Here is a 26,030-nt window from a genome sequence, read left to right as displayed (position 1 = left end):
ATTTTTTACTACAGATGGCAGTCTTTGGGTATATTCAAGACGGAGGTGGATAGGCTCTTGATTGGGAAGGGAATCAAGGGTTACGAGAAGAAGGCAGGAGAGTAAATCAGCCATGATGAAATGGCAGGGTGGACTGACATTAATAAAATGCGTCAGGACATCAGAGTGGAGAAAGGTTTAAACATACCTGTTGATGTTCTCTCCGTACTTGACAGTTCCAAACAGGACCACACCAGCAAAGGCATAGCAGATGAGCAGTAGGAACATCCCCACTATAATGAAAAAGCTCTTGTACATACTGACAACTACTGTCAGTAACAACATCTTCAGTGTCACCTGTAACCAAATGATAAAGTATCCTCACATCAATGGAATAGGTTAACTAACTAATTAAACTAACTTAGAACGCAGCAAACACCGAGTTGAGGAGGTTTCTACTCACTACAAAATCTTTACACACCTTGACAGGCAATCTTCCCACTAAATATTCCTCACAATGCAAAGAATCTCAATAAATGAATGGTAACCCTATTGGCTACAGTACATGAAGATTTCTGAGCGAGAGGCTTTAGGTTACAAAAGCAAGGAAACGAGTTAATTTGAAAATGCAAATTAATCATTACTGTGTGATGACCTATGCTCGACTAAGAAATGGACCTGAAATGGAAATGGCTCAACTCCTTCCCGCGATCGAATCTCCGCCTCTCCTTGGTCACCAGAGGCGACGGACGTGGAAACCCTCACCCCCGGCATCTCGTCACGGGTGCTCAAACACATCGAGGCAAAGAAAGAAACACATACACATACACAAATGATTGCAGTGAACAGACAAGAAGCATGTAGCGCATTGTACACGGCACATGGGGTGACAGCAGCACAAGACACGCTGAGAGACTGATGGCGACGCACGGCTGAGTTCTCCGATCGACACGCTCCATCTGGGGAGGCGCATTGCGCCTCATGAGAGGCGTGTACTCACGTGCTTCCCGCAAATGGAGAAGAACCGGAACACAATGACGCAGGCGCCCATCATGTAAGTGTACTCGTTCTGTAAATTAGAGTTATAGAGTTATCCATCACAGAAAACAGGCCCTTTGGCCCAATTCATCCATGTCAGCCTACTTGAGTTAGTCCCATTTAACCTGCATTTAGCCCATATTCCTAAACCTTTCCTATCCAAGTATCTGTCCAAATGTCCTTTAAACATTGCGATTTTACTTGCCTTGATCACTCCCTCTGGCAGCTTGTTCTGTGTACCCACTATGTCCAAAAGGTCCCTTTTAAATCTTTCTCTTCTTACCTTAAATTTATGCCCTTATACTCCCCCTACTCTGGGAAATAAACAGTGATCATTCACCGTATCTCTGCCCTCATGGTTTTACATACCTCCATAAGGTCACCTTCAGCCTCCTGCACTCCAGGGAAGAAAGTCCCATTGTATCCTTATAACTACAGGCGGCACGGTTGGTATAACGTCTTTATAACACCAACGATCGGGTCAGGGGTTGGAATCTCATGCTGTCTGTAAGGGATTTGTACATTCTCTCCATGTCTGCGTGGGTTTTCCCCGGGAGCTCCAGTTTCCTCCCATTGTTCAAAAATGAACCGCGGGTGTAAATTGGGTGGCACGTCCTCATGGGCCAAAATGGCCTGTTTCCGTGCTATATGTCAAAATTAAATTAAAATTAGCTAACCCCTCCAGCCCCTCTAGTGTTCTTGTGAATATTTTCTGCACATTTTATAGTTTAATGATATCACTCTTGTAGCTGGTTGACTAAAACTGTATACAATACTCAGAGGCTAGTAGATAAACTGTTCTCACTGCAACTCAACATCCTGGAGACTACAGTCAGTTCGGGCAGGCAGCAAAACCTATCAAGTCCTTTCACTCTGAACACTGCTGCACTGCTCATCCTGCTACTGTTCACACTGCTGATTCATGACTGCACTTCCAGCTTCAGTTCAAACTGAATCATCAAATTTGCGGATGATACATCAGACGTTGGTCTCATTTGGTCACAATAATGTGTCAGCTTATACAGGGAAGAGGTTGGGAGGTTCGTAAAATGGTGTGAGAACAATGAGAGTCTCATCATGGACAAGATAGAGGAGATGATCGTGAAAGGCAGGCCATTCTCCATTACACATCGATGGTTTTGATGCTGAGACTGGAGAGCACATAGTTCCTTGGCGCACCGCACCTTTCCTGCCTTCAAGGCACCTCCTCATTTGCCAGGAAGGTGTTGCAGTGCCTACACTTCCCAAGGAGGTTGAGGAGGGAAAGGCCACTGACCTCATTGAGAGTGTCCTGTCTGGCTGCATCATTGTAGCTGCAAAGCATTGGACTAGAAGTCAATATGGAGGGTTATCAAAGTGGCCGAGAAGATCACTTGGGTCTCTCTTTCCTCGACTGACGACATTCTTTGGGTGCATTGCTTAAATAGGGCTCAAAAAATTATTGAGGGCCCTTTTCATGCATTGAGTGGAGGTTCAATTGATCTTTGCAGCCCTAATGAAGGTTTCTCTGAAGGTCAACTAGTAGGTGCATTTGGTAGTGAGGGGGGAAAATGCTTTGTTAGCATTCAGTTCAAGAGAACAAGAATATAGTTGTAAGGATATAATGCTGAGGCTTTACAAGGCATTGGTCAAACTAATATTATGAGCAGTTCTGGGCCCCGAATCTAAGGAATGATGTGCTGGCATTGGAGAGGGTCCAGGGGAGGTTTACGTGAATGATCCCAGAGATGAGAGGGTTCACATATGCAGAGAATTTGATGGCCTTGGGCCTGTGCTCACTGGGTTTAGAAAGATGAGGGGGATTTCATTGAAACTAACTGAATATTGAAAGAGTTAGACAGAGTGGATGTGGGGAGGATGTTTCCAGCAGTGGTAGGGTCTTGGACCAGAGGGCACAGATTCTGAATAACAGGATGTCTTGTTAACAGTGTAAGGAGAAATTTCTTCATCCAGAGGGTGGTGCATGTGTAGTATTCGTTGCCACAGACGGCTGTGCAGGCCAAGTCATTGAGTATGTTCAAAATGGAGATTAATAGGTTATGGGGAGAAGGCAGAATGGTGTTGAAAAGTTCATCAGCTATGATTTGAATTGTGGAGCAAACTCGATGGGCTGAATGGCCTAATTCTACTCTTATGTCTCATGGTCTTAACAGCTAGGTGATAATGGATGTTCAATGATCTTAATTGAGGGAGGAGGATCAGCAGGTGAGAAGCCTGATCTCATGCCCACAGTGGACCTCTTGCATCCAAATGGAGGATCTTGATGGTGTCGCTTCATCAGGAACCCAAAGAGTGCAGCATCCCCCCCCCACCCCCCCAATAGAACTGTGCTGAAGAACCAACCCTCACTGTTGTGCTCAGGTCTGATTTGAATCCACGATCTTGTGATTCAGGTGAGAATATGGTCAACTGAGCCAGATTTACGTGATCTGAAATGTTCACAGGAAAACCTAATTTCAAAACTTTCCTATTGATCTGTCAGGAGCAGAATTGGGAAGTTTCAGACTCCAGCTGGGGCTGATTTGGTCTCCATTGAGTTATGACACTCCATTTGGAGGCGGTAAAACCCAGATGACTTACCAGCAAAGCGAAGTGTAAAACCACCCAGATAACACCCAACGACGTCACCAACAGGTCATAACGGTTGCGCCGACTTTGCCAGAATCCAGACGGGGACATGGCAGTGATCTTCATAGTGACCTGAAGGAAACAGAGTCCACAGACCATTCAGGTATTGAGGGCCATTCATTGAGGGCTTGCTGAAGAGAGGCCTCATTGCCTTGCAATAAACACAGTACGGATTCATGGGATTGGTTTGGGGTAAGGTGTAGCTCCAGGAAGGGAGACTGAAGATCACCTGGTTACAGAGTTTTGAGGACAGAGGGATGCTCTTATCCAGGCAATGCTCTGGGAGCGATGGTTGGGAGCTGAGAGACTGCTTCAACATTGTAGAGGTGGCACAATTAGCATAGTCTTCAGCACAACGCTATCACAGCGCCAGCCACCCAGGTTCGAATCCACTGCTGTCTGTAAAGAGTTTGTATGTTCTCCCATGAGATGCTTGGGTTTCCTTCCACATTCTAAAGACCTACGGGGTCTGTAAGTTAATTGGTCACATGGGTGTAGTTAGGCGGTGTGGGCTCATGGGCTGGAAGGGCCTATTATTGCGCTGTTTCTCTAAATGAAATCTATTTATTGCTCTTCTTCTTCTATTTATTACCTTTTTGTTCTCTTCTTGCATGTAAATTATGCAAGTTGTTAGTGTGTTGTGTCACATTATATATAATATATAAATATGTCTTTATAAGAAGTAGATTGTGGGGGTTTAGTGTAGGTCATTGTACCAGCACAGAGAGAGAGAGAGAGAGAGAGTGAGAGAGAGAGAGAGAGAGAGAGAGAGAGAGAGAGAGAGAGAGAGAGAGAGAGAGAGAGCAAGAGAGAGCAAGAGAGAGAGAGAGAGAGAGAGCAAGAGAGAGAGAGAGAGAGAGAGAGAGAGAGAGAGAGAGAGAGGGAGAGAGAAAATTTCTCTTAGAAAGTGAGAGAAGTCAGTGCTGCAGTAGCTTTTGAGACTGCAACATGGCAAGTTGGCAGCTTGTTGAAAACCCCATTTGGAAGACAGGTTGTGAGTTCTGAGTTCAGCCTGTTCAAAACCCCTGTAGTCCTTACAAGAGGAAATGGCTGGCTAGCGTGTTTCTCCTGAAATAAGGGAAACAAGAGGAACTCTGTGGTGACCTGGAAGAAGAGATAATCATTTGGAAACCCCATGATGGGGTAAGTTTCTTCGGCAAGACACTTAAGTGACTGATCAGAGGAAACCAATTTGGGTGTGTCCAACAAGCAACAAATCTCTCTCTGAAACCAACAAGAACCTTCCTGAGTGGTAACCATTTAACTTAAAGCACCATGGCCTGGTGAAAATACATAAATGTTAAATTCTGTGCACAGTATAAGAATTGCCTGATACCGGTGAACTCGGAGGAATGAGAAGTGAGATTGGACTGGAATAGACAGAGTGCAGGAAACAATTCCTCTTATCAGACCTGTATAAAACTAAAGGACATAGGTTCAAGGTGAGGAGGAGGTGATTTAGAGGGGAACTGAGTGTGCCCTTCTTCACCCAGAGTGGTGGGTACCTGAAACCCACTGCAGAGAGATTGGGAGAAGCAGAGGCACTGAGAGACATTTAAAGAAGTGTTTAGGCCAGCACTTGAATGGGCGAGGCAAAGAAGGTAGCGGGACAAATGCTGGGAGCAATACACAGGTGCGCAGTAGGTCATGCAGTCTCCATTCACAATAAAAGAGTAACCGATATTTCTCCAGCACATTTGTGTGAAACATTGGTTACCTTTTACAGGTTGCCCTCTCCAATTCTGGAGGCACATCTAATAGATAATCAAAGATGGTCAAGAAAGGACCTCTCTTGTGCTGAGTGAGAGGATGTGCATGCACAGATAAACAAAACCTACACACACAACAAACCACACATGCATATACCAAAAACCACACGTGAATGCACAAATCATGTACATTACTGAAACCATACATATACTCTCCATTGCAGGCAAAATCTTCGCTAGGATTCTACTAAATAGAATAATACCTAGTGTCGCCGAGAATATTCTCCCAGAATCACAGTGCGGCTTTCGCGCAAACAGAGGAACTACTGACATGGTCTTTGCCCTCAGACAGCTCCAAGAAAAGTGCAGAGAACAAAACAAAGGACTCTACATCACCTTTGTTGACCTCACCAAAGCCTTCGACACCGTGAGCAGGAAAGGGCTTTGGCAAATACTAGAGCGCATCGGATGTCCCCCAAAGTTCCTCAACATGATTATCCAACTGCACGAAAACCAACAAGGTTGGGTCAGATACAGCAATGAGCTCTCTGAACCCTTCTCCATTAACAATGGCGTGAAGCAAGGCTGTGTTCTTGCACCAACCCTCTTTTCAATCTTCTTCAGCATGATGCTGAACCAAGCCATGAAAGACCCCAACAATGAAGACGCTGTTTACATCCGGTACCGCACGGATGGCAGTCTCTTCAATCTGAGGCGCCTGCAAGCTCACACCAAGACACAAGAGAAACTTGTCCGTGAACTACTCTTTGCAGACGATGCCGCTTTAGTTGCCCATTCAGAGCCAGCTCTTCAGCGCTTGACGTCCTGCTTTCCGGAAACTGCCAAAATGTTTGGCGTGGAAGTCAGCCTGAAGAAAACTGAGGTCCTCCATCAGCCAGCTCCCCACCATGACTACCAGCCCCCCCACATCTCCATCGGGCACACAAAACTCAAAACGGTCAACCAGTTTACCTATCTCGGCTGCACCATTTCATCAGATGCAAGGATCGACAATGAGATAGACAACAGATTTGCCAAGGCAAGTGGCGCCTTTGGAAGACTACACAAAAGAGTCTGTAAAAACAACCAACTGAAGAACCTCACAAAGATAAGCGTATACAGAGCCGTTGTCATACCCACACTCCTGTTTGGCTCCGAATCATGGGTCCTCTACCGGCACCACCTACGGCTCCTAGAACGCTTCCACCAGCGTTGTCTCCGCTCCATCCTCAACATCCATTGGAGCGCTTTCATCCCTAACGTCGAAGTACTCGAGATGGCAGAGGTCGACAGCATCGAGTCCACGCTGCTGAAGATCCAACTGCGCTGGATGGGTCACGTCTCCAGAATGGAGGACCATCGCCTTCCCAAGATCATGTTATATGGCGAGCTCTCCACTGGCCACCGTGACAGAGGTGCACCAAAGAAAAGGTACAAGGACTGCCTAAAGAAATCTCTTGGTGCCTGCCACATTGACCACCGCCAGTGGGCTGATAACGCCTCAAACCGTGCATCTTGGCGCCTCACAGTTTGGCGGGCAGCAACCTCCTTTGAAGAAGACTGCAGAGCCCACCTCACTGACAAAAGGCAAAGGAGGAAAAACCCAACACCCAACCCCAACCAACCAATTTTCCCCTGCAACCGCTGCAACCGTGTCTGCCTGTCCCGCATCGGACTTGTCAGCCACAAACGAGCCTGCAGCTGACGTGGACTTTTTACCCCCTCCATAAATCTTCGTCCGCGAATCCAAGCCAAAGACATATACCCATCCACACACGCACATACACACACAAGCACATGCATAAACCACAAACCATATATGTACAGACACACACATCACCAATAGGTAGGATACTGCTTAGATTTTTACCAGGTTATCAAGGGATGATGCATTCCTAATCAGTAGCTGCCAAGGCCAGCATTTACAACTAACTACCCTAGAGATGGCGCTGCTGAGCCATATTGGTGAGCTGCAGAAGTCTCTCCACAGGGCTCCCCATGCTGTCCTGAAGGGTGACCCAGTTGTGATGAGGAACCGGCCACACGTTTCCAAGTCAGAAGAGTGCACAACTTGGAGGGGAACTTGCAGCTGGTAGAGTAACCACGTCTACTGCCCTCGATCTTATTGGTGGTAGAGGCAGCAGGTGTGGAGTAACCGCAGAGAGCGCTGTAAAATGTGCACACTACTGCCGCTGTGTATTGGTGGTGAAGGAGGTGAACTTAGGGTGGCCAATCAGGCCCTCTGCTTTGCCCTGGTTGGCACTGAGCTGTCTGAGTGTTGTTGTAGCTGCACTCATTCACAGACAAAGCAGGTGTGAGGATACTGCTCTTTGTACGCTGCAAGATGTACTGCTAGAAACTTCAACAATTAAAAAAAAGATTTGCTGGATAGACTCAGCAGGACAGGCAGCATCCATGGGGAGAAATCTGTTCAAGCTGGGATCCTTCCTCCACTCTCACTAATGCGGCTTTAGTGTGGATTGTGAAGGGACATGTGATTTCCTGCCTGGAACCTGGTGAGTATGTGGATTGTAGAGGGTCACGTACCACTTCGTCTAAACCTAGTTGGAAGTCACATCACCTGCCAATCAAGGTTGGACTCTGTACACCTGACCATTGGCCCCTTTTTTCACCTGGTGATTACCTGGGCTGGACCCTCCACCTTGCTGTACTATAAAGTCAACCGCGTGCAGTAGCTCTTGCTCTTTGGCCCTGAGATGAACACTGCTGTGGACAACACTGGAGGAGTCATTGGTAGGGAGTGAAACGGATTGTACTAGTGTGTGCTATCCCGGTTGTGATCCCCTTACGGGTGTTCTAATGAAGATCATTGACCAACCATCTCTCTATATGGTTGCTTCCAGATTTGCTTCACCTTCTCCCTGTTTTCTCACACTGTTGACTGAAGGGCAAACTAACTATGGGAGTCAGGGTTTAGGATGACCCCAGTATTTGATTGGGTGGATAGGGAGAGAAACCATTCCAGAAGAAAATGGCATGGCATTAAAGTGAGAGAGTCTGAACCAAACCCTCTCCGTGGTTCAATGTGATTGTCGCACGTACTGAGGCATAGTGGGAAAGTTTGTTTAGAGAGCAGCCAAGTAAACATTCCATACATTGTACAACAAGTGCAACACGGTGCAGAGTCACAGAGAGAGATCAGTGAGAACAGAGCAAAGGCAGTATTATTTACCAATGTGCAGCTCATTCAGAAGCCTGACCGTGGCAGGAAGCTGTCCGGCCAATTTAAATGACCAACGGAATGAGATGGAATTTATTCCCTCAGGTAACAGTGAATATTTTGAATTCTCCTCCCAGCTGTAGACAATATTTAAGTCGGGAAATTGATGGATGGTTGGGTAGAGCGCAAATCAATATAAACTGGGGAAAAGGGGTGGAATATCACTCGTGGAGCAGTCCTCCTCCACCACCACTCGTCATATTGGTAGAACTTGTCCTCACCCTTAATAATTTCTCCTTTGACTCATCCCGCTTTGTCCAGGTTAAAGGGGTAGCCACGGATGTGGCTTTCTCTAAACCACTCACTACCATATCCTCCATTACCGGGACATCTACCCTGGCCCCCTCTGCCCCTGTGCGCAACAAGGTCAGATTTCCTCTTGATCTCACCCACCATGCCATGAGGCTCCACATCCAACACATCCTCCTCTGCCATTTCCATTACATACTGCGTAATCCCACCACTAGACACATATTCCTCCTTCTCCACTCTCCACATAGACCATTCCCTCTTTGACTCCCTTGTCCAATCCACCCTATACTTGGGACCTACCCTTGTGACTACAGGAGATGCTCAACTTGTGCCCACACCTCCTTCCTCACTACCATTCAGGGCCCCAACAATTCTTCCAGTGAAGCAACATTTCACTTGCGAACCTGCATGGGCCATCTTCTGCATCCTATGCTCCCGATGTGGTCTCTGCTACAGAGGAGAGACTGGGTGCAGACTGGGAGATCGCTTTGTTGAGCGCTTCAGCTCTGTCCTCCTCAATAGCGTCGATCTCCCAGTGGCCACCCATTTCAATTCTCCATCCCTTTCCTTTGCTGACTTGTCTGTCAATGGTCTCATGAGTGAGACCGCCCATAAATTGGAGGAACCACACCTTATCTTCTGAATGGGAACCCTCCAACTGGAGGGCAGAATATTGACTTCTTTGGCTTTTGTTAAACCACCCCTGCCCCCCTTCTTCCCCCATCGTCTCTCCATTCCCTGCCTTCTTTCGCACAGACATAATAAATTCTTACCTCATCATATCCAATTAACACCCTTTGTTGATCTGGATTCCTCCCCCATTGTTTGACTTCTAAAACTTTGAGACTTTCTACTTCTTGATTACTCTGTTTATTACTTGATGAAGAGCTCAGGCCTGAAACCTTGGCAATGTACCTTTGTCTTGATTAGACTGGCTGAGTTCCTCTAACATCTTGGTTTGTGTTTACTTTTTTCAGCGAGCCGCTTGTCTTAGGTACATGGAGGGAAATCGGGGCACCAGATAAATGGGTAATCCCTGCGGTCACAAAGCAGATCGTTCAAATTCCTCACCCGAGGATAGGATGGAACCTGGGTCTCTGGAGCTGTGTGGAGGTGGTCCATTCTCTGCACCACTGGTCTTTGTCTCTGGTGTTAGATCAATCTTTCAGCATCTGCAATGTCTGGCTTTCATTCAAAGAGGGATGGGTGGTAATCATTGGTACCAATGAGGATAAACTCCAAGCCATCTCCACCTTGAAAGCATGGAATTTTGGACTGTTATTGGATCTTCCCGAAGTGGGTGGTGTGCCTCAGTTTTAAGTAAATCAATTTTTGACCTCCAGAGTTGTCAGTGGAAGGTAGTCAGTATGCTTTGAGTAATGGTTTCTACAGGAAAAACCCACATAACAAGGCTACAAATGTAAGGCAAAGGCATTGCTCAAAAGAATTGGGGGTAATGCAAAGGGATCTGGTCGTACTTGTTCACCAGTCATTGAAAATTAGCGTGCAGATTCAGCAAGCGGTGAAGAAGGTGAACGGTATGTTGGCTTTCATAAAGAGGGGATTGGAGTATAGGAGTAGAGAAGCCCTCCTGCAGTTGTACAGGGCCCTGGTGAGACCTCACCTGGAGTACTGCGTCCAGTTCTGGTCCCCATATTTAAGAAAGGACATATTTGTTATAGAGGGAGTGCAGCGGAGGTTTACAAGGTTAGTTCTCGGGATGGCAGGATTGTCATACAATGAAGGATGAGGGGAGACATGATTGAGGTATTTAGGATTATCAAAGGGCTTGACAGGGTGAAATCAGAGTACATGTTCCCAATGATGGGAGAGACTAGGACTAGAGGGCATAGTTTAAGAATACAGGGAAGGCTATTTAAGACAGAAATTAGGAAAAAATTTTTTTTACCCAGAGAGTTGTGGATCTGTGGAATGTGTTGTCACAGAGGATAGTGGGGGCGGATTTGCTGGAGAGATTTAAGAGAGAGTTGGATAAGGCTCTTGTGGGCAGGGGAGTTAAGGGTTATGGGGATAAGGCTGGGAATGGTTATTGAAAGAGAAAGATCAGCCATGATCCGATAAATGGCGATGATGGCTCAACGGGCCAATTGGCCTACTCCAGCACCTATTGTCTTAATAAGAGAGAATTGCCTGGACTCTGTTACCATACTGCTTCCTGTAGGAGAAGGCATGGTACAGTGTGTGACGGTGGTGTTCCTGCACACAGTGGTACAGTGTGACAGTGTTGTTCCTACACACAGTAGTACAGTGTGATGGTGGTGTTCCTTCGCACAGTGGTACAGTGTGTGAGGGTAGTGTTCCTGCACACAGTGGTACAGTGGATAATGGTGGTGTTCCTGCACACGGTTGTACAGTGGGTGACGGTGGTGTTCCTGCACATGGTTGTACAATGTGTGATGGTGGTATTTGAGCAGCAGGGACTCATAGGACAGAAGGGTGTGTTTCCATGCTGCATCTCTAAATTAATAATTTAAATTAAGTAATAAATAAATTATGCAGGACAGTTTGCTTGGATGGTGTTTTAATTAAAAAAAACTATTCGGCAAGCAGGCCTTGTTTGGCAGTGAGGGGGTGTTCCTACAGATGGTGTATACTCTGGACACATTATAAAAACAGTGGTTGGAGACAGGAGGAGATTGGGATGTGGGTGGTGCAAAGATATACTAAGGATAATATTACCTCAAGGACAAAGATGAAGATGAAGATGACGGACATTGTTGCTAGAGGAACTGTGACCGGATCGTCAACATCCCACTGAAACACAGAAATAAGGTCAATTCACAACACTGCAGTATTCACAGCCTTTGGGGTCAATTTGAAGGAAGATAATAACAGACTCAAGGGGCATATCACAGTGTTGCGATCCAGAGGAAGTTTATGAGAAGGATCTTATGGATGAGAGGGTTAATGTATGAGGAGAGTTTGATGGCTTTAGGCCTGTACTCACTGGAGTTTGGAAGGATGAGGGGAGATCTCATTGAAACCTAATGAATTAAGGTACATGGAGAAGATATCTCCCGTAGTCTCAGACCAGAGGGCACAACCTCAGAATAAAAGGAAGACCCTTTAGAACAGGGATTCCTTCAGCCAGAGGGTGGTTAATTTGTGCAATTCATTGCCGGAGATAGTTGTGGAAGCCAAGTCATTGCGTAGATTTAAAGTGGAGATGGATATGTTCTTGATTAGTAAGGGTGTCAAAGGTTACTGGGAAAAGGTTGGAGAATGGAGTTGAAGGGAAAAATACATCAGCAATGGTGTACAGAGCAGTTCAATGGGCCGAATGGCCTGATTCTGTTCCCACACATATTGTCTTGCATGATTCTAGAACTCCTCTTCCTGTCTCTTAGTGTTCCAGATCACAAGTGCATACCTGCAATGATGGGGACCCACGTACTGGAATTCCCTTGTCCCCTCCACTCCATGGATTCCCCACTCTCTGTCACCTGCCAATTTCATTCCTCCTTCCATCCCCTGTTTACTCTCAGCCTCAAAGCAAGAATGAAAAAGGCAGATCCTGGTCCCCCCACCATCACAATATAACAGGCTCCTGAACTCAACATCATTCAATGATTCTACTCTCCACATTTACATCTCCTCCTCCGTTTTAATGCCCCACATGTCTCATTCTCCCCGTTATCTCCACTTCATCTTGATCTTTCCCAGTGCAGAGGTGTCGTGACTCCCTCCAAAGACAGTGTGGGCTCGTTGGCCAGATGTGCCAGCTACTGTGGTGCATTTCTAAATTTAAAAAAAATGTAAATACCTTAACCGACAGGAGCACAGACTGTGCGAGGACCAACACGGCAATGCTTCTCTTGAAGAATGGGTGTTGGGTTATATCATACATCTTGGCTCGGAGACCGCCATTATCTGAAAAACACAACACAGCATCAAACTGCATACACAAGCTCCTTTCCATCCCTCTTGTTCCACGCTGCTGTCCTAATTCATGTCTATTTCCTCCTATACCCACCACTCATCTCCAACTCCCCAACTTCCCATCTCTGCACCTCACCGCTATTCCTCCCTGTGAGAGCGAGTTTCGCTGTCTACTGAATTCCTGATGGAGTAATTGCTGGTTTTTGGATCTGCCCTTACTTAAGCATCATTGGGGACAGATGGGAGCTACTGTGGTGGTGAGAGAGACATCAGGATGAGGTGTGGCCTCCTGCATGCAAGGGTCAAGGAGGTATTTGAAGGCTTACAGACTTTCACAAGGGGGAGGAGGGGCAGCAAGAAGTTGTTGTGCACATTGGCATCAATGATGTAGGGAGGAAAGGATGAGGTCCTAAAGAGTGAGTTTAGAGAGTTAAAAACAGGAGCTTGAAGGTAGTTATCTCTGGATTACTCCTGAGGCCAAATGCCACTCAGGTTAGGAATATAAAAATAGGCCAGATGAATGTGTGACTGAGGAGCTGGTGGCAGGGATTCAGGTTCTTGGATCTTTGGAATTTCTTCTTGGGAAGAGGTGAACTGTACCACAGGGAGAGGTTACATCTGAACTAGAAGGGGACCAGTATTCTGGCAGGGAAATATGCTTGGGCTTCTTGGAAAGGTTAAAACTAGATTGGCAGGGGAGCGGGGCTCAGAGCAGAGATGAAGCAGGGGGGAGTTTGGGGGCTAATACTGTACACAAAGAAAGCAAGTGTATTGGACAGGACAGGCAGAAGTACGGCAAAGAGGGAGCAATGATCCATGGTTTAAATCAGCCATTTTCAACTGTTCTTTGCCTATGGCCCCCTACGATGCTGTTCAAACTTTATGGGCCTCTTTCCCTGTGAATCAGTCAAGTTTTGGTTTCTTCTGTACTTCTCTCCTACTGACTACACAAAGCTTTTAAATAAACTTGCTGCAGCCCCGAGGGTGGGGGTGTGTGGTGGTGGCTGCTTAGGGCCACCATTGAAAACAACTGGTTTAAACTACATTTATTTCAAATCAAGAGACCTAACAGGCAAAGCAAATAAACTCAAGAGTGTGGTTTGACTTGGGAGACGGGGATTTTATAGTCAACAGAAATGTAGTTGAGAGGAGGGCAAGACTGGCAGCTCATTGTTCCAGGATAGATGGCACAGCTGTGATCTAGAGTGCTGAGAGAGGATATTCCTGGGACATGATCTAGTGAAGCTCTGTGGGTAGAACCTCAAGATGGGAAAGATCACCTGGATGGGGCTATATAATGGGCTTCTATAGAGTCTGTGGGAATTGGAAGAACAGATGTGTGGGTAAGAATAATAGGATGGTATTGCTGGGAGACTTTAATATCCCGAATATTGACCAGGGAACCCTGAGTACAAAGGGCCGGAGTGGGATGGAATATGTTAAGTGTGTCCAAGAGAGGTTCCTACTGGAGATGGCCCAACACTGGACCTCCTCTTGGGGAACGAGATAGGGAAAGTAATTGAAGTGTCAGTGAGGGAGCACTTTGGAGAAAATGGGACTAGTCCAGAAGTTGAAGTCCTAAATAGGGGAAGGGCTGATTTTGAAGTAATAGGACAGGAACTTGCAGAAGTTGAAGGGAGAGGATGTTTGAAAGTAAGGGGACAGATGGAAAGTGAAATGCTTTTAAAGGTGAGACTGCAAGAGCTCAGGACTACATGGTCCTGTGAGGGTGAAGGGCAAGACTGGTAAGTTTAAGGAAACCTGGATGTCGAAGGCTAGTGATGTTCTGGTCAGATTTAAGCAGTCTGATCAAATTAAATCCTTGGTGTCTATAAGGCGTGGAGGAGTGTGTTTAAGAGGGGGAAAAAAGGCGTCGTGAGATGGAGCTGGCAGGTGGATAAAGGAGAATTCCCAGAGGTATAGTAAAAAGGTGGCAAGGAAGAGAATTGGTCCCAGCAAAGATCAACAGGGCAGTCTTTATGTGGAGTCACAGGGATGAGTGGGATTTTGAATGAAGAATTTTCTTCAGTCTTTACTGTGGAGAATATCCTGGAAGCCAAGGAGTTGGAGGAGACAAGTGACGAGGTAATGAACCACATTAGAATTACCAGGGAAGGGGTCTTAGCAGGCTTGGAGCCTGTTAAAGTGGACAAATCCCCAGGACCTGATGAAGTGCACTCTCACATCTTGTGGTAAAACCATGAAGACACTGGGGAGGCCCTTGATGAGATATTTATGTCATGTCAGTTCCGGGCAATGAGCTTGAAGACTGGGGTGAGGGTTGTGGCTAATATTGTTTTGTTATTTAAAAAGGGCAGCAAGGACAACACAGACAGACGTCAGTGGTCAGAAGATAGCTGGAAGGAATTCTAAGGGCCAGGATCTACTAGCATTTGGACGGTCAGGAACTGATTGGAGGTAGTAAACCTGGATTTATGTGTGGCAACTTATATCTCATGTATCTGATGGTTCTTTGAAGAGGTGACCAGGTAAGGGTAGCGAATGTTGTACATATTGACTTTAACAAGGACTTTCTTTACAAGGTCCCGCATGACAGGTTAGTCTGGAAGGTCAGATTACATAGGATCCCAGGTGAGCTGCCAATAGATTTAAAACTAGCTAACTGGAAGGATGTTTTTCTGATTGGAAGTAATGGTGCACTGCAGGGGTCAGCACTGTGTCCACTGCTGTCTGTCATCTGAAGTAATGATTGGGATGGCAGTGTAGTTAACTTCATTTGTAAGAAGGCATACAACACACAATTAGTGATGTTGTGGACAGTGAGGAAGGATATCTAAGTTTACAGCATGATCTGGATCAGTTCAGAGGATGGGACAAGGAGTAGCAAGTGGAATTTAACTCAAACAAGTGTGAGGTGTGGCACTTTGATAGATCAAACCTGGGAAGTTCTTACATGGTCAATGGTTGGACTCTGCAGAGTGTTGTATAACATTGAGGCCTTGGGGAACAGGTGTACAGTTCATTGTCAGGTGGATAGGGTGGTGTTTATTATATTGGCCTTCATTGGTTGCGGTACTGAGTATGAAGACCTCATGATTTAGTTGTACAAGGCATGGGTGAGGCGACACTTGGAGTTTTGTGCACATTTCTACACATTTACTCCATTTATAAAACAGCTTGAATCCTTCTCCATGAGAGGAGACTTGTAGAGGTTTATAAAATCATGAGGGCCAAGGATAAGTCCTTTTCCCAGGGTAGATGATTCTTGAATTGGAGGGCAGAGGTTTAAGGTGAGAAGAGAGAGAATTTCACTCTGAAGGTTGTCCATACCTGGAACGAGCTGCCAGAGTAAACTGTAGAAGCAGACACAGTGACAAAAGGCATTGGAGAGATTCATGACTAGGAGGGACTTCAGGGGTTATGAAGCAAATGCTGGCAAATGGGACTAGCCTGGAATATGAACTTGGGCAGCATGGATTAATTGGGCTGAAGGGCCTGTTCTCTGCTGTGTCGCTCTCTCATTGTCAAGCTGTGTTAGAACATTTCTCTTTAAGGATTACTCTGTGCATTTCCTCTTTAAATATCTGAATTTTTCTGATCATACCCAGCATCTTGCAAGAGGCAATAAAGAAACAAGGCATTGTTTACAGTGTGCAGTTGAGGGCCGGTAATTCCAGCTAGGTTGTGGGTGAGGGGAGTAGTGGGGGTGAAGATGGTGATGGAATACACAGGCAAGGGAAAAAAAAAACACTGGAGCTCATTGGTTCTTGAATGGTAGATTTGAGCTTAAGTTGGTGCTGAAATCATGGGGCTCCCCTTGACTAAACTAGCAGACAAACAGCAGTAAGGTATGCACTGCCCAGTCAGATGGAAACTTGTTTACCAGGTCGAGCCGCCAGGTGGAGGGGTTGAGCGATCTTCAAACGGCTTTTCAGGTCCTCCCATCGCCTCTGGTCCACAGTCAGTAGCGCAGTGCCCTGGGAAACCAGCAGGAAGCTCACTGGTCAATCTACCTCAGCAAGGGCAAAGGCAGCCAGCATTGCATTGCTCCTTTAGTGCTACGACCAATTGCTGCCCCCTAACACTGCAAATCTCTTCATAGTGCTGCTCATAGTAAAAGGAGCAAATGTTTTGTGGGATGACCTTGGGCAATACAGTGTGTGATTTGATTGCTCAGTGGACAAAGGATTCATGCCAGGCTGTAGGCTGCCTGCAGACACCGGCTTCTGGGAACCAGGTTTGGCGACCGGTCTCTGTGAGGGTGCTGATGGCAAGCAGGGGATCCTGAAAGGGCCTCAGGCGCTGATGGCTTCCTGAGCATCTCAAAGGGGTTGGGAACCAAGGATTTAGGAGGGTGACTGAAGCTCGGGTTCACTGGAGGACCAGAGAGAAAGCCATGTGGGGGTTACGGGGGATGTGGGAGGTGGTGACATCAGAATAGGTGGGATCTGCGGACATTTGGTGCTTCTGAAGAGACTCTCTTTCTCTTCGGAGTAAAGCCGCTGGACTTGTGGGATTTCTTCATGGGGCGGACAAAAGTAAAGAGACTTTGTGTATTTATTTTCATGATAACATAAAGAACTTTGTATTAACATAAATATCAGTAGCACTGGAATGGTGATCAAACCATCCCACAAATTGGATGCAATCCATGACTGCAGCTTGGAACCCTGATGGAACTTCTAGAACCTTCTATCATGGCAGCAGTAGGGCTCACCTTATTTTCGTTGAAATTGGCAATGACAACACCAACAAAGAGAGTCAGTCCAATCATGCAGCCCAGAAATACAAAGACGTGGATGTAGATGCCATGGATCTGCAAGAAGAGAGCTTGCAGTTAGCTGGGTGACTCAGATTTGATGCTGAGATTAACGTTGTCAGAGTTATTGCAAAATGAATTTTTAAGCAGCATTTTCCCCATTCCCACATGCGTGTAGTTCAACATGGGTCCTTTCCCCCTCCCCCCATTGAACTACCCCTCCATGAGCATCGAGATTGTGGAACCTCAACAGTCAATGCTTCTTAAACTCTAACCTCCCTGGTATATTCAGGTGCAAGTGTATTGAATTGTGAGAAACAGCCTCACGTGTCCTGAAGATATTCGGAAAGATCAGTTTTAATTACTACTCGGGCTTAAAAAAAAGGGGGAAATTAATTTCATTAACTTTTTATAATCTCTCTCAGAATTCCATGTTCCTTTGTCTCCCTTTATTGAATTCTGTATACTAACTTTAGACTCTCTTTGAGGAAAGGTGAGTCTTTGGTGACAGGAGCTGGATGCTTTCATGTTGCAGAGCACCAGGAGGCGGACTCTCCTGGAAGGACCTTCGTGCTCGTGACCAAAAAAACAATTTGTACCCACTTACCGTTAACATTCGTGGAAAAAGTCCAAATCTTTTCAGGAGGGGCAAAACAGCAGCAAAGCTTCTTGTGAAATTGCTTTTGGGGCAGTTGCAATACTGAACGTGCTTTTGTTATATTCCATAAATGTCAGTTATTTGTGTAAAGCAAATACATAAAGATCAAATTGTGACATAAATTGGACACACACTAGACACATGCAACTAGTTTGGAAGCCACAAAGGGGAAAAACGGTAGCATCTTATATACAGACATGTCATGTGTCCAGGTCTCCTGAAAGGAGCTCGTCTCGTGAGAAGGTCATGGAGTTGTGAGTAGGATAAATAATGGGCAACTGTTTCTTCACTGCCAAATGATAAAACCAGGCCAAGACCAACACAATCATCCCCACCATGAGAGATCAGTGATCCATACCGGGCCGACTCGATGAATGATGACATCACGGACTTCTACCCAACCTTTCAACGACAGCACTTCGAACAAGGCCAGCAGCGCACTTCCCACGTTGTCGAAGTTGAAGTTCCGAGGGTTGGCCCTGCAATGAAGAAAGATGTCGGTTGGTTAAATTTGAAAGCAAGATACAATGTTAATAGCAAGACTCCGAGTAGTGTGGATGAACAGATCTCTTGGGGTCTGCAGGACACTCAAAGCTGCTGTACAAGTTAATAGTGTTGTCAAGAAGAGCTATGGAACGTTGGCCTTCATTAACAGTGAGATCGAGTTCAAGAGGCGTGACATAATGTTACAGCTATATAAGATCTTGGTTAGACCCCACTTGGAATATTTTGTTCAGTTCTGGACACTTCATTACAGGAAAGATGTGGATGCTACAGGGCAGCTCCAGAGGAGACTTACAAGCACGTTGCCTGGATTGGAGAATATGTCCCTTGAGGATAGGTCGAATGAACTTGGCCTTTTCTCCTTGGAGTGATAGAGGTGTACAAGTTGATGAGAGGCATTGATCATGTGGATAGCCAGAGGCTTTTTCCTCAGGTCCGAAAGTGTAACACCAGGGGGAGTAAGTACAGGGAGGATGTTAGAGATACACTCTTCACGCAGAAAGTGGTGGGTGTACGGAATGCATTGCCAGCAATGGTGCAGGTACAAGAGGTTCTTTTATGAGACTAATAGATAGGTACATTAGATAGGAACAGAGAAAAATGGTTATGCAGTGGGGAAATTCAAGGCAGATAGGTCAGCCCAACATTGTGGGTCAAAGGGCCTGTACTGTGCAGTTGATTTTTATGTCCTGCAGATTCTATCAATCATAACAGATTTGCTGGTTCTCCAGCAGCAACTATGCAGCAGTCCAATTGTGAACTGGGGTGGGCTTGAGGCCAGACAGAGATCCCATGGTCATGGATAATCTGGTGGAGTTTCACAGGAGGTTTCTCCCAGCCAAGTACTGAAGCAGGTGACTGATGGGGGAGTAGTATCAGGAAGGAGAAGAGGCAGAGGAGTATCAGAACCCAGGGCCAAGGCAGCTAAAGACACAGCCATCGATGGTGAAGAGATTAAATTCAAACTAGAACTGGAGGGCACAGAGATCTCGGAGGGTTGTAGGGTAACAAGTGGTTCTAGGGAAAGGAAGAGGTAAGACCACATAGTATAGATTTGGTCAGGGTGGTGAATGGTAGGGAGAGATGGTGAGACCACACTGGGAGAAGTGGGATGTAGTTGTATGTTTGTATTGGGAAGGGTTGCGGCTGTCATTTGACAGCACTGCCCCCCACCTAGTCGGAGGACACACTAATTGCCAATCAAAGTTTGGTTCTAGCCCACCCATTAGTGCACACCTTGCCGTTGATCCCATGTAAATTATGTGGACTGCACTCTCCAGCCTGCCTGTACTTGGCCATGGGCCACTGACTGTTGTAAATGGATTAACCCTCCTGGCACCAAGCGATTGGATTCTCATAAATGACCTGGGCTAGACTCTCCAGTACTATAAAGGTGCCACATGTCCTTTGTTTTCTCTCTCTTTGCCAGCTTGCTTCACTCCAGGCCTAGAAATGTGGAAGGGCGCTGGATAAACTTTTGGTAAGATGTGCACTGTTAAAAGGGTTGGGAGCGTTTAATTAGTGTCCTTTGTAGCATAGAGCCGTGTCTGCACTGGTGGGGCATTGTAGTGATTTTTCCTTGATCATTGTTTGAGTGTGTGTGTCTATTATATTCCCACACTTTTTTCCCCACGTTTGTTATTAATTGTCTGCTATTTCTTATATGTACTAGTTCATTGAAAGTGTGTATGTGAGTGTGTGTCTGTGTTGCATCAATTACCATTTCCTACACTGGCCTGCTGTAAATAAAATGCTTCACTACAAAAACCTGTGTTCAGAGTCCAAACCTGTTTCCTCACTCACAGCCACGTTGCAGTTCTTTTTTGTTCATGAGGAACACCTGCCATTGGTGTAAAAATTCCTGAATGGTTTGATTGGAAAAACTCAGGCATGTAAAAATAAGATGGTCAATCATAAATTCAAGATGGGATTTAAAGTTCAAAGTTCAGATTTATTGTCAGAGTACACACATGACATCATCACATAAGTCCCTGAGATTTTTTCCTGTGTACTCCAGAAAAACATACATATCCAAAAGAGAGAAATGTAAATAAAGAATGAAATGTAAATAAACATACTGTGCAATAGGAAATAATAGTTTCAAATAATAAGCAAAGTAAGTCTTTAAATGAGACTCTGAGTCTGCGGTTGAAGAGACTGATAGTGAAGGGATATCAACTGTTCCTGAACCTGGTGGTACAAGTCCTGTGGCACCTAGACCTCTTTCCTGATGGCAGCAGCAAGAACAGAGCACGTCCTGGATGGTGTGGATCTTTGATGATTGCTGCTGCTCTTGGATGGCAGCGTTCTATGTAGATTTTCTCGATGGTGGAGAGAGTTTAAACTGTGATGTATTGGGCTGTGTCCACTACCTTTTGCAGGGTTTTCTGGTCAGAGATATTGCTGCCCCCACACCAGGCTGATATGCAGTTGGTCAGTACACTTACCACTACACATCTAGGGACGTTTATCAAGGTTTCCGATGTCATACCGAATCTCCGCAATCTCCTGAGGAAGTAGAGGCGCTGACGTGCTTTACTCACAATGCCATTAGTGCGTTGGGTCCAGGAAAGATCCTCCAAGATAGTGACTGCCAGATATTTAGATTTGCTCACTCTCTCCACCTCTGATCCCCCAATGATTACTGGATCGTACACCTCTGGTTTTATCCTCCTGAAGTCCACAACCAGCTCCTTGGCTTTGATGACATTAAGCGCGAGGTTGTTGTTCGTACATCATTCAGTCAAGTTTTCAATCCCCCTCTTGTGTGCTGACTCATCTCCCCTTTTTATACAGCCCACCACTGTGGTATTGTCAGGAAATTGTAGATAGTGTTGTTGTCATACCAGGCCACACAGGCATAGGGGTGAAATCACAGGTAAACCTTTGCACTGAAACACAGGAAATTAAGAACCATAGAATTCAAGAACACTACAGCACAGAAACTGGCCCTTCATTTTATCTAGTCCATGCTGAACTATTATTCTGTCCAGTCCCAATGACCTGGACCATAGCCCTCTACACCTCTCTCATTCACGTACTCATGCCAAATTTTCTGAAATGTCAAATCGACCCTGCATTTAACTCTTCAGATGGCAGCTCGTTCCATGCTCTCATCACTCCTGAGGTTCCCCTATTGTTCCCTTTAAACATTTCACCTTTCACCCTTAACCCATGTCCCCTTGTTCTTGTTTCACCCAAGGTCAGTGGAAAAACTTACCTGCATTTATTCTTGTCTATATCCCTCATCATTTTGTACACCTTTATCCAATCTCTCTAATTTTTAGAGCAGAAATGTGTTTAAGATTTCTAGGTTGGAGTGGTTTCCTTCTTATTTTTAAATTTAGACATATAGCATGGGAACAGGCCATTTTGGCCCATAAGTCTGTGCCGCCCAATTTACACCTAATTAACCTACATCCCGGTACATTTTGAACAGTGGGAGTAAACCGGAGCCGCCAGGGAAAACCCATGCAGACACAGGAAGAACATACCAACTCCTTACAGACAGTGTGAGATTCGAATCCTGGTCCCTGTCGTTGGCACTGTAAAGGCATTGAGCTAACCACCACACCAACCATGCTGTCTTTAAAAACATCAGTGGACCAGAGGCTGATCGGAGCAGAGATGGTGCGAGGGGGTAGATACAACTGTTTTGCCTCAGGAGAACCAGAGGTACCAGCGTTCTTCTGAGCTGCCACTGCACCTCTCCTTGCACCAACCCTTGGTGGGTTCTACAGAATCCCGAGATATTGGTCTCCCTCCTTGATCTGAGGCTATGCCCCATGCGAACAGAGTATAGATGAAACCGATTTGCAGTTTTGGTTTGCAAACTATCTGATGTTCATTGGCTGCAGAGGCTAGGTTCATTCTCCATGGAGAAGGTTAAGGGGAGATTAAACAGAGGCATTTAAAATCAGGAGGGTTTTCTGGAGCTCCTGAAGAGAGATTGTTTCTGGGGCAGGAGCTTGGGTGACCAGAGAACGTACTGAAGAGGATCATCTCTGCATGAAGATATATGGCAATCCATTGATTTTACACTTGCTTTTTCTTCAAGATCATCTCCATATCCAGAAGGAAGGAGGTGGGGTGTGTGTGCAATTGGAAGCTGATTATTCCATGCTGAGTGACTCACATTCTTCTGTCTCTGACCCTCTATCCCTCCTGTATCTCTCTTTCCCTATCCCTCTGTCCACTTTCCTCTAGCTCTTCATCCCCTTCCTATAAGGGAGCTATCCTTTCCCCATCATTTCTCAGATTCTTTCCCTTCTGTATTCTCACCTGTATCCATCTATGACCTTACCTGTTAACCTCTCCCTGCCTCTTCATTTTCTGCTCTCCGCCCATTCCCACCTTTTTATTCAGGTGCCTGTTTGTTTTAAGGGCTCAGGCCAGAAACGTTAATTACCCTTTACTTCCTATAGATGCTGGGTGACTGGCTGAGTTTCTCCAGCATTTTGTGTGTATTGCACTCATCCCCAGACATTCTTGTTTAAATCAACAATGCGCGCCAAAAGGCAGGTGGGACACTCTCCACTTGCTTGGTGAGCGCAGCCTTCAAGAAGCTCACTGCCATCAAGAAGGAGGTTCAGGATCATCTAAAGTGGGACTGACAGGCTGGGAAATAGCTTCTTCTCACAGGCTGTGAGATTGATGGACAGCATCCTGTTACCGAGCAAATCATCCCAAAAATATTTATGTATATTTATTTTATAGTATATCTTTATGAGATTATTGTGTGCTGTGCACAATATGGGTGTGTGTGTGTGTGCACCGGGGTCCAAAGAAAGCTGTTTTGTCAGGTTGCACATGTACAGTCAGATGATAATAAACCTGAACTTGGTCTCACTAGCCAAAATCCCCCCTAAAATAAAACTAATAAAAAAGCAGGGAACTCACCAAACACGGGGTACCCAAAAGCCTGGCTTCTTCTCCCCGTCTTTCAGCTTCAGGTTGAGATTCTTTGACACGCTGACATTGATCCGGAACATTCCATGACATAGCTCCTGAAACCCAGCACACAAGCACAAAAAATCAGCAAGCAAGCCCCACCATCCAATGCCTGGCAAGAAATTTGTTATCAACATCATCCATGCTAAACACAGGCACAGAATCAGCCTGGAGCTGCAAAACAAAGGACACCCATTGCTCACTGTTCACTGCAGAGTGGAGGTAAAACAAGAAAGTCTGCAGATTCTGGGGTCTGGTGCAAAAGCCCTGGAGGGTCAGGTAGCATCTGGAGGAAATAAAAGACAGTTGATGTTTTGGGCCTGAGCCCTTGTATGTAGAATAGGATGTAGAATAATTACAATTATACCTTCAAAAATACCAGTTGTCTCCACCATTTATGGGTAGCGTGTGAGTCTGACTTAGCATGTCCTACCTTGGGTGAAAGGAGGGTAAATTAGCTCTTGCCAGTATTCTATAGCATATCATAGTATGCATGAACGGGAGCCTATGCTTCAAAGGTTCACCTCTCACGTGAAGTGAGGAGACACATTCACATAAGGAGGCTGCGAGAGAGATTCTGAACTTGTTCCTGTCAATAGCCACGGATACTGAACCATTTTAAATTGGAGATTCCTAGATTATTAAGCAATGATTAGACTGGGTCTAAATGCTAACATTCTTTCTGCTCCATCACTGCAGGAACACTTAACCCCACTGCCACTGTTCAAGGAACTCACTTCTTCCAGGCTAATTCAGGATCAGAGTCATAGAGCCACGCAGCATGGAAATAGGTCCTTTAGCTCAATTCATCCATGCTGACCACCTGTCAACCACCTGTACCTGAGGTAGTTCCATTTGAACCTGTTTGGCCTTCACACCTCTGAACCATTCATATTCATTAACCTGTCCCAATGACTTAAATGTTTTAGATATACCTGCTTACACCACTATTGCTGGCATCACGTTCCATTCACCCACCACCCTCTGCGTGAAAAGTTACCCTGCATCTCCTTTAAATCTTTCCCCATTTCCTTTAAACTATGCAAAGCCCTCTTGGACACCCTTTCAAAAAAAAAGGTAAGATTGAAGAAGGGGAGCTGTTGGAAACAAACTGTTCTTGGGCTTAGAGGTGCTGAACTTCAGGCTTCTGTATCTTCTACCCAAAGGTAGCAGTGAGAAGAGGACATGACCTAGAGAGAGGGGTCCTTCATAACTTCTTGAGGTAGCATTCCACATAGATGTCTGCAATGGATGGGAGGTCGAAGCCTGTGATGTACATGGCCACATTTGTTACATTCGTAGCCTTCTGCATTTTTGAGCAGTTGAATAGCCAAACCAGGGTGCGAAGCAACCAGATTGTATACTTCAACAGAAGTCTGATCGAGTATTCAACGATATGACAAATTTCCTCAGATTCCTTGGAAAGTAGAAGTGTTGGTGTGCCTTCTTTGTGATTGTTTCAATGTGTTGGCTCCAGGAGAGATCTTCTGAAATATGAGCTCCCAGGAACTAATGGGAATTTCCCATAACTATAGGCCATAGGAAAGGAGCTCTGATATGGCCAAGCCAATGGCGGGGAAAGTCACTGGGGTTTCCCTTTCCTCTGTTGATGACATTCACTGTGGGTTTTGCTTAAGTGGGGTTCAAAGAATTAGTGGGGATCCATTACCATCAGGAAAGAGGTCGGAGCATTACAATCCAGACTGCCAGGCTGGGAAATAGCTTATTCCTGCAAGCTTTGAGATTGATGAACCTGTAACTGAGTAAATCATCCTAAAATATTTAGATACAGTATTTATTTAAAATTATATCTTTGTGTATATTGCTGATTATTATGTACTGGTATTGTGTGTTTATGTGCGTTGGATATAGAGTCAGATGATAATAAAGTTGAACTTGACAATACTGTGCACCACAAACTGGACAAGGGATTTGCTGGAATGAAAACCTGTACCTTTGAGCAGATGGAATAAATCCATAGACCAGTGGAGTGAGAGAGCAGAGATTACGCAGCTCTGGCCATAAGACAAGCTCATGAATGACAAAAGATTATGCCTTGTGAGCAAATGTCACTGGGAAACAAACATAGAGAACTCCAATGCAACTTACAATCGTGCTAGGGGAAACTCAACAGTTCACGAAGTATCCACAGGAAATGAGGGGTGACCATCGATTTGACCTGGCCCCTTCATAATGTTTGATGATTGAGGAGCTCTGGAAAAATTGGTGGCAACGTTTCAGGTTGAAACTCTGCATCCAGGCTGAAGGTTTAGGGAAAGTGGCCAGCAAGAAGGAGGGAGGGGCTGAGACAGAGGCAGGTGGGTGATTTGTGGATTCATATAAAGAAGGGATAATGGGCAGATGGTGGGAGAGAGAATGGGGAAGGTGAAGAAACCCAGGTAGGTAGGCACGTGGATGATGGGATGGGAAGATAGAACCAGGTTGGGGGTG

The 26,030-nt window shown here is 45.6% G+C and overlaps 1 protein-coding gene across 1 annotated transcript in view; it reads right to left on the bottom strand.

Annotated features, from left to right (window-relative positions):
• The window catches only part of nalcn (sodium leak channel, non-selective), a 240,857-nt gene that overhangs the window by 40,310 nt on the left and 174,517 nt on the right, over window positions 1-26,030 (bottom strand). Inside the window, exons 27-35 of the mRNA XM_069890481.1 lie at window positions 23,529-23,635; window positions 18,484-18,604; window positions 17,426-17,524; window positions 16,592-16,685; window positions 12,632-12,738; window positions 11,548-11,622; window positions 3,598-3,717; window positions 980-1,048; window positions 188-336 (exon numbers count right to left, since the gene is read on the bottom strand). Coding sequence (XP_069746582.1) covers window positions 188-336; window positions 980-1,048; window positions 3,598-3,717; window positions 11,548-11,622; window positions 12,632-12,738; window positions 16,592-16,685; window positions 17,426-17,524; window positions 18,484-18,604; window positions 23,529-23,635 — 941 coding nt within the window. The remainder of the gene's footprint in view (window positions 1-187; window positions 337-979; window positions 1,049-3,597; window positions 3,718-11,547; window positions 11,623-12,631; window positions 12,739-16,591; window positions 16,686-17,425; window positions 17,525-18,483; window positions 18,605-23,528; window positions 23,636-26,030) is intronic.

This window comes from Narcine bancroftii, chromosome 7 (assembly GCF_036971445.1).
Source record: "Narcine bancroftii isolate sNarBan1 chromosome 7, sNarBan1.hap1, whole genome shotgun sequence".
NCBI classification, from domain to species: domain Eukaryota; kingdom Metazoa; phylum Chordata; class Chondrichthyes; order Torpediniformes; family Narcinidae; genus Narcine; species Narcine bancroftii.
This window is presented reverse-complemented; position numbering and strand designations above follow the sequence as displayed.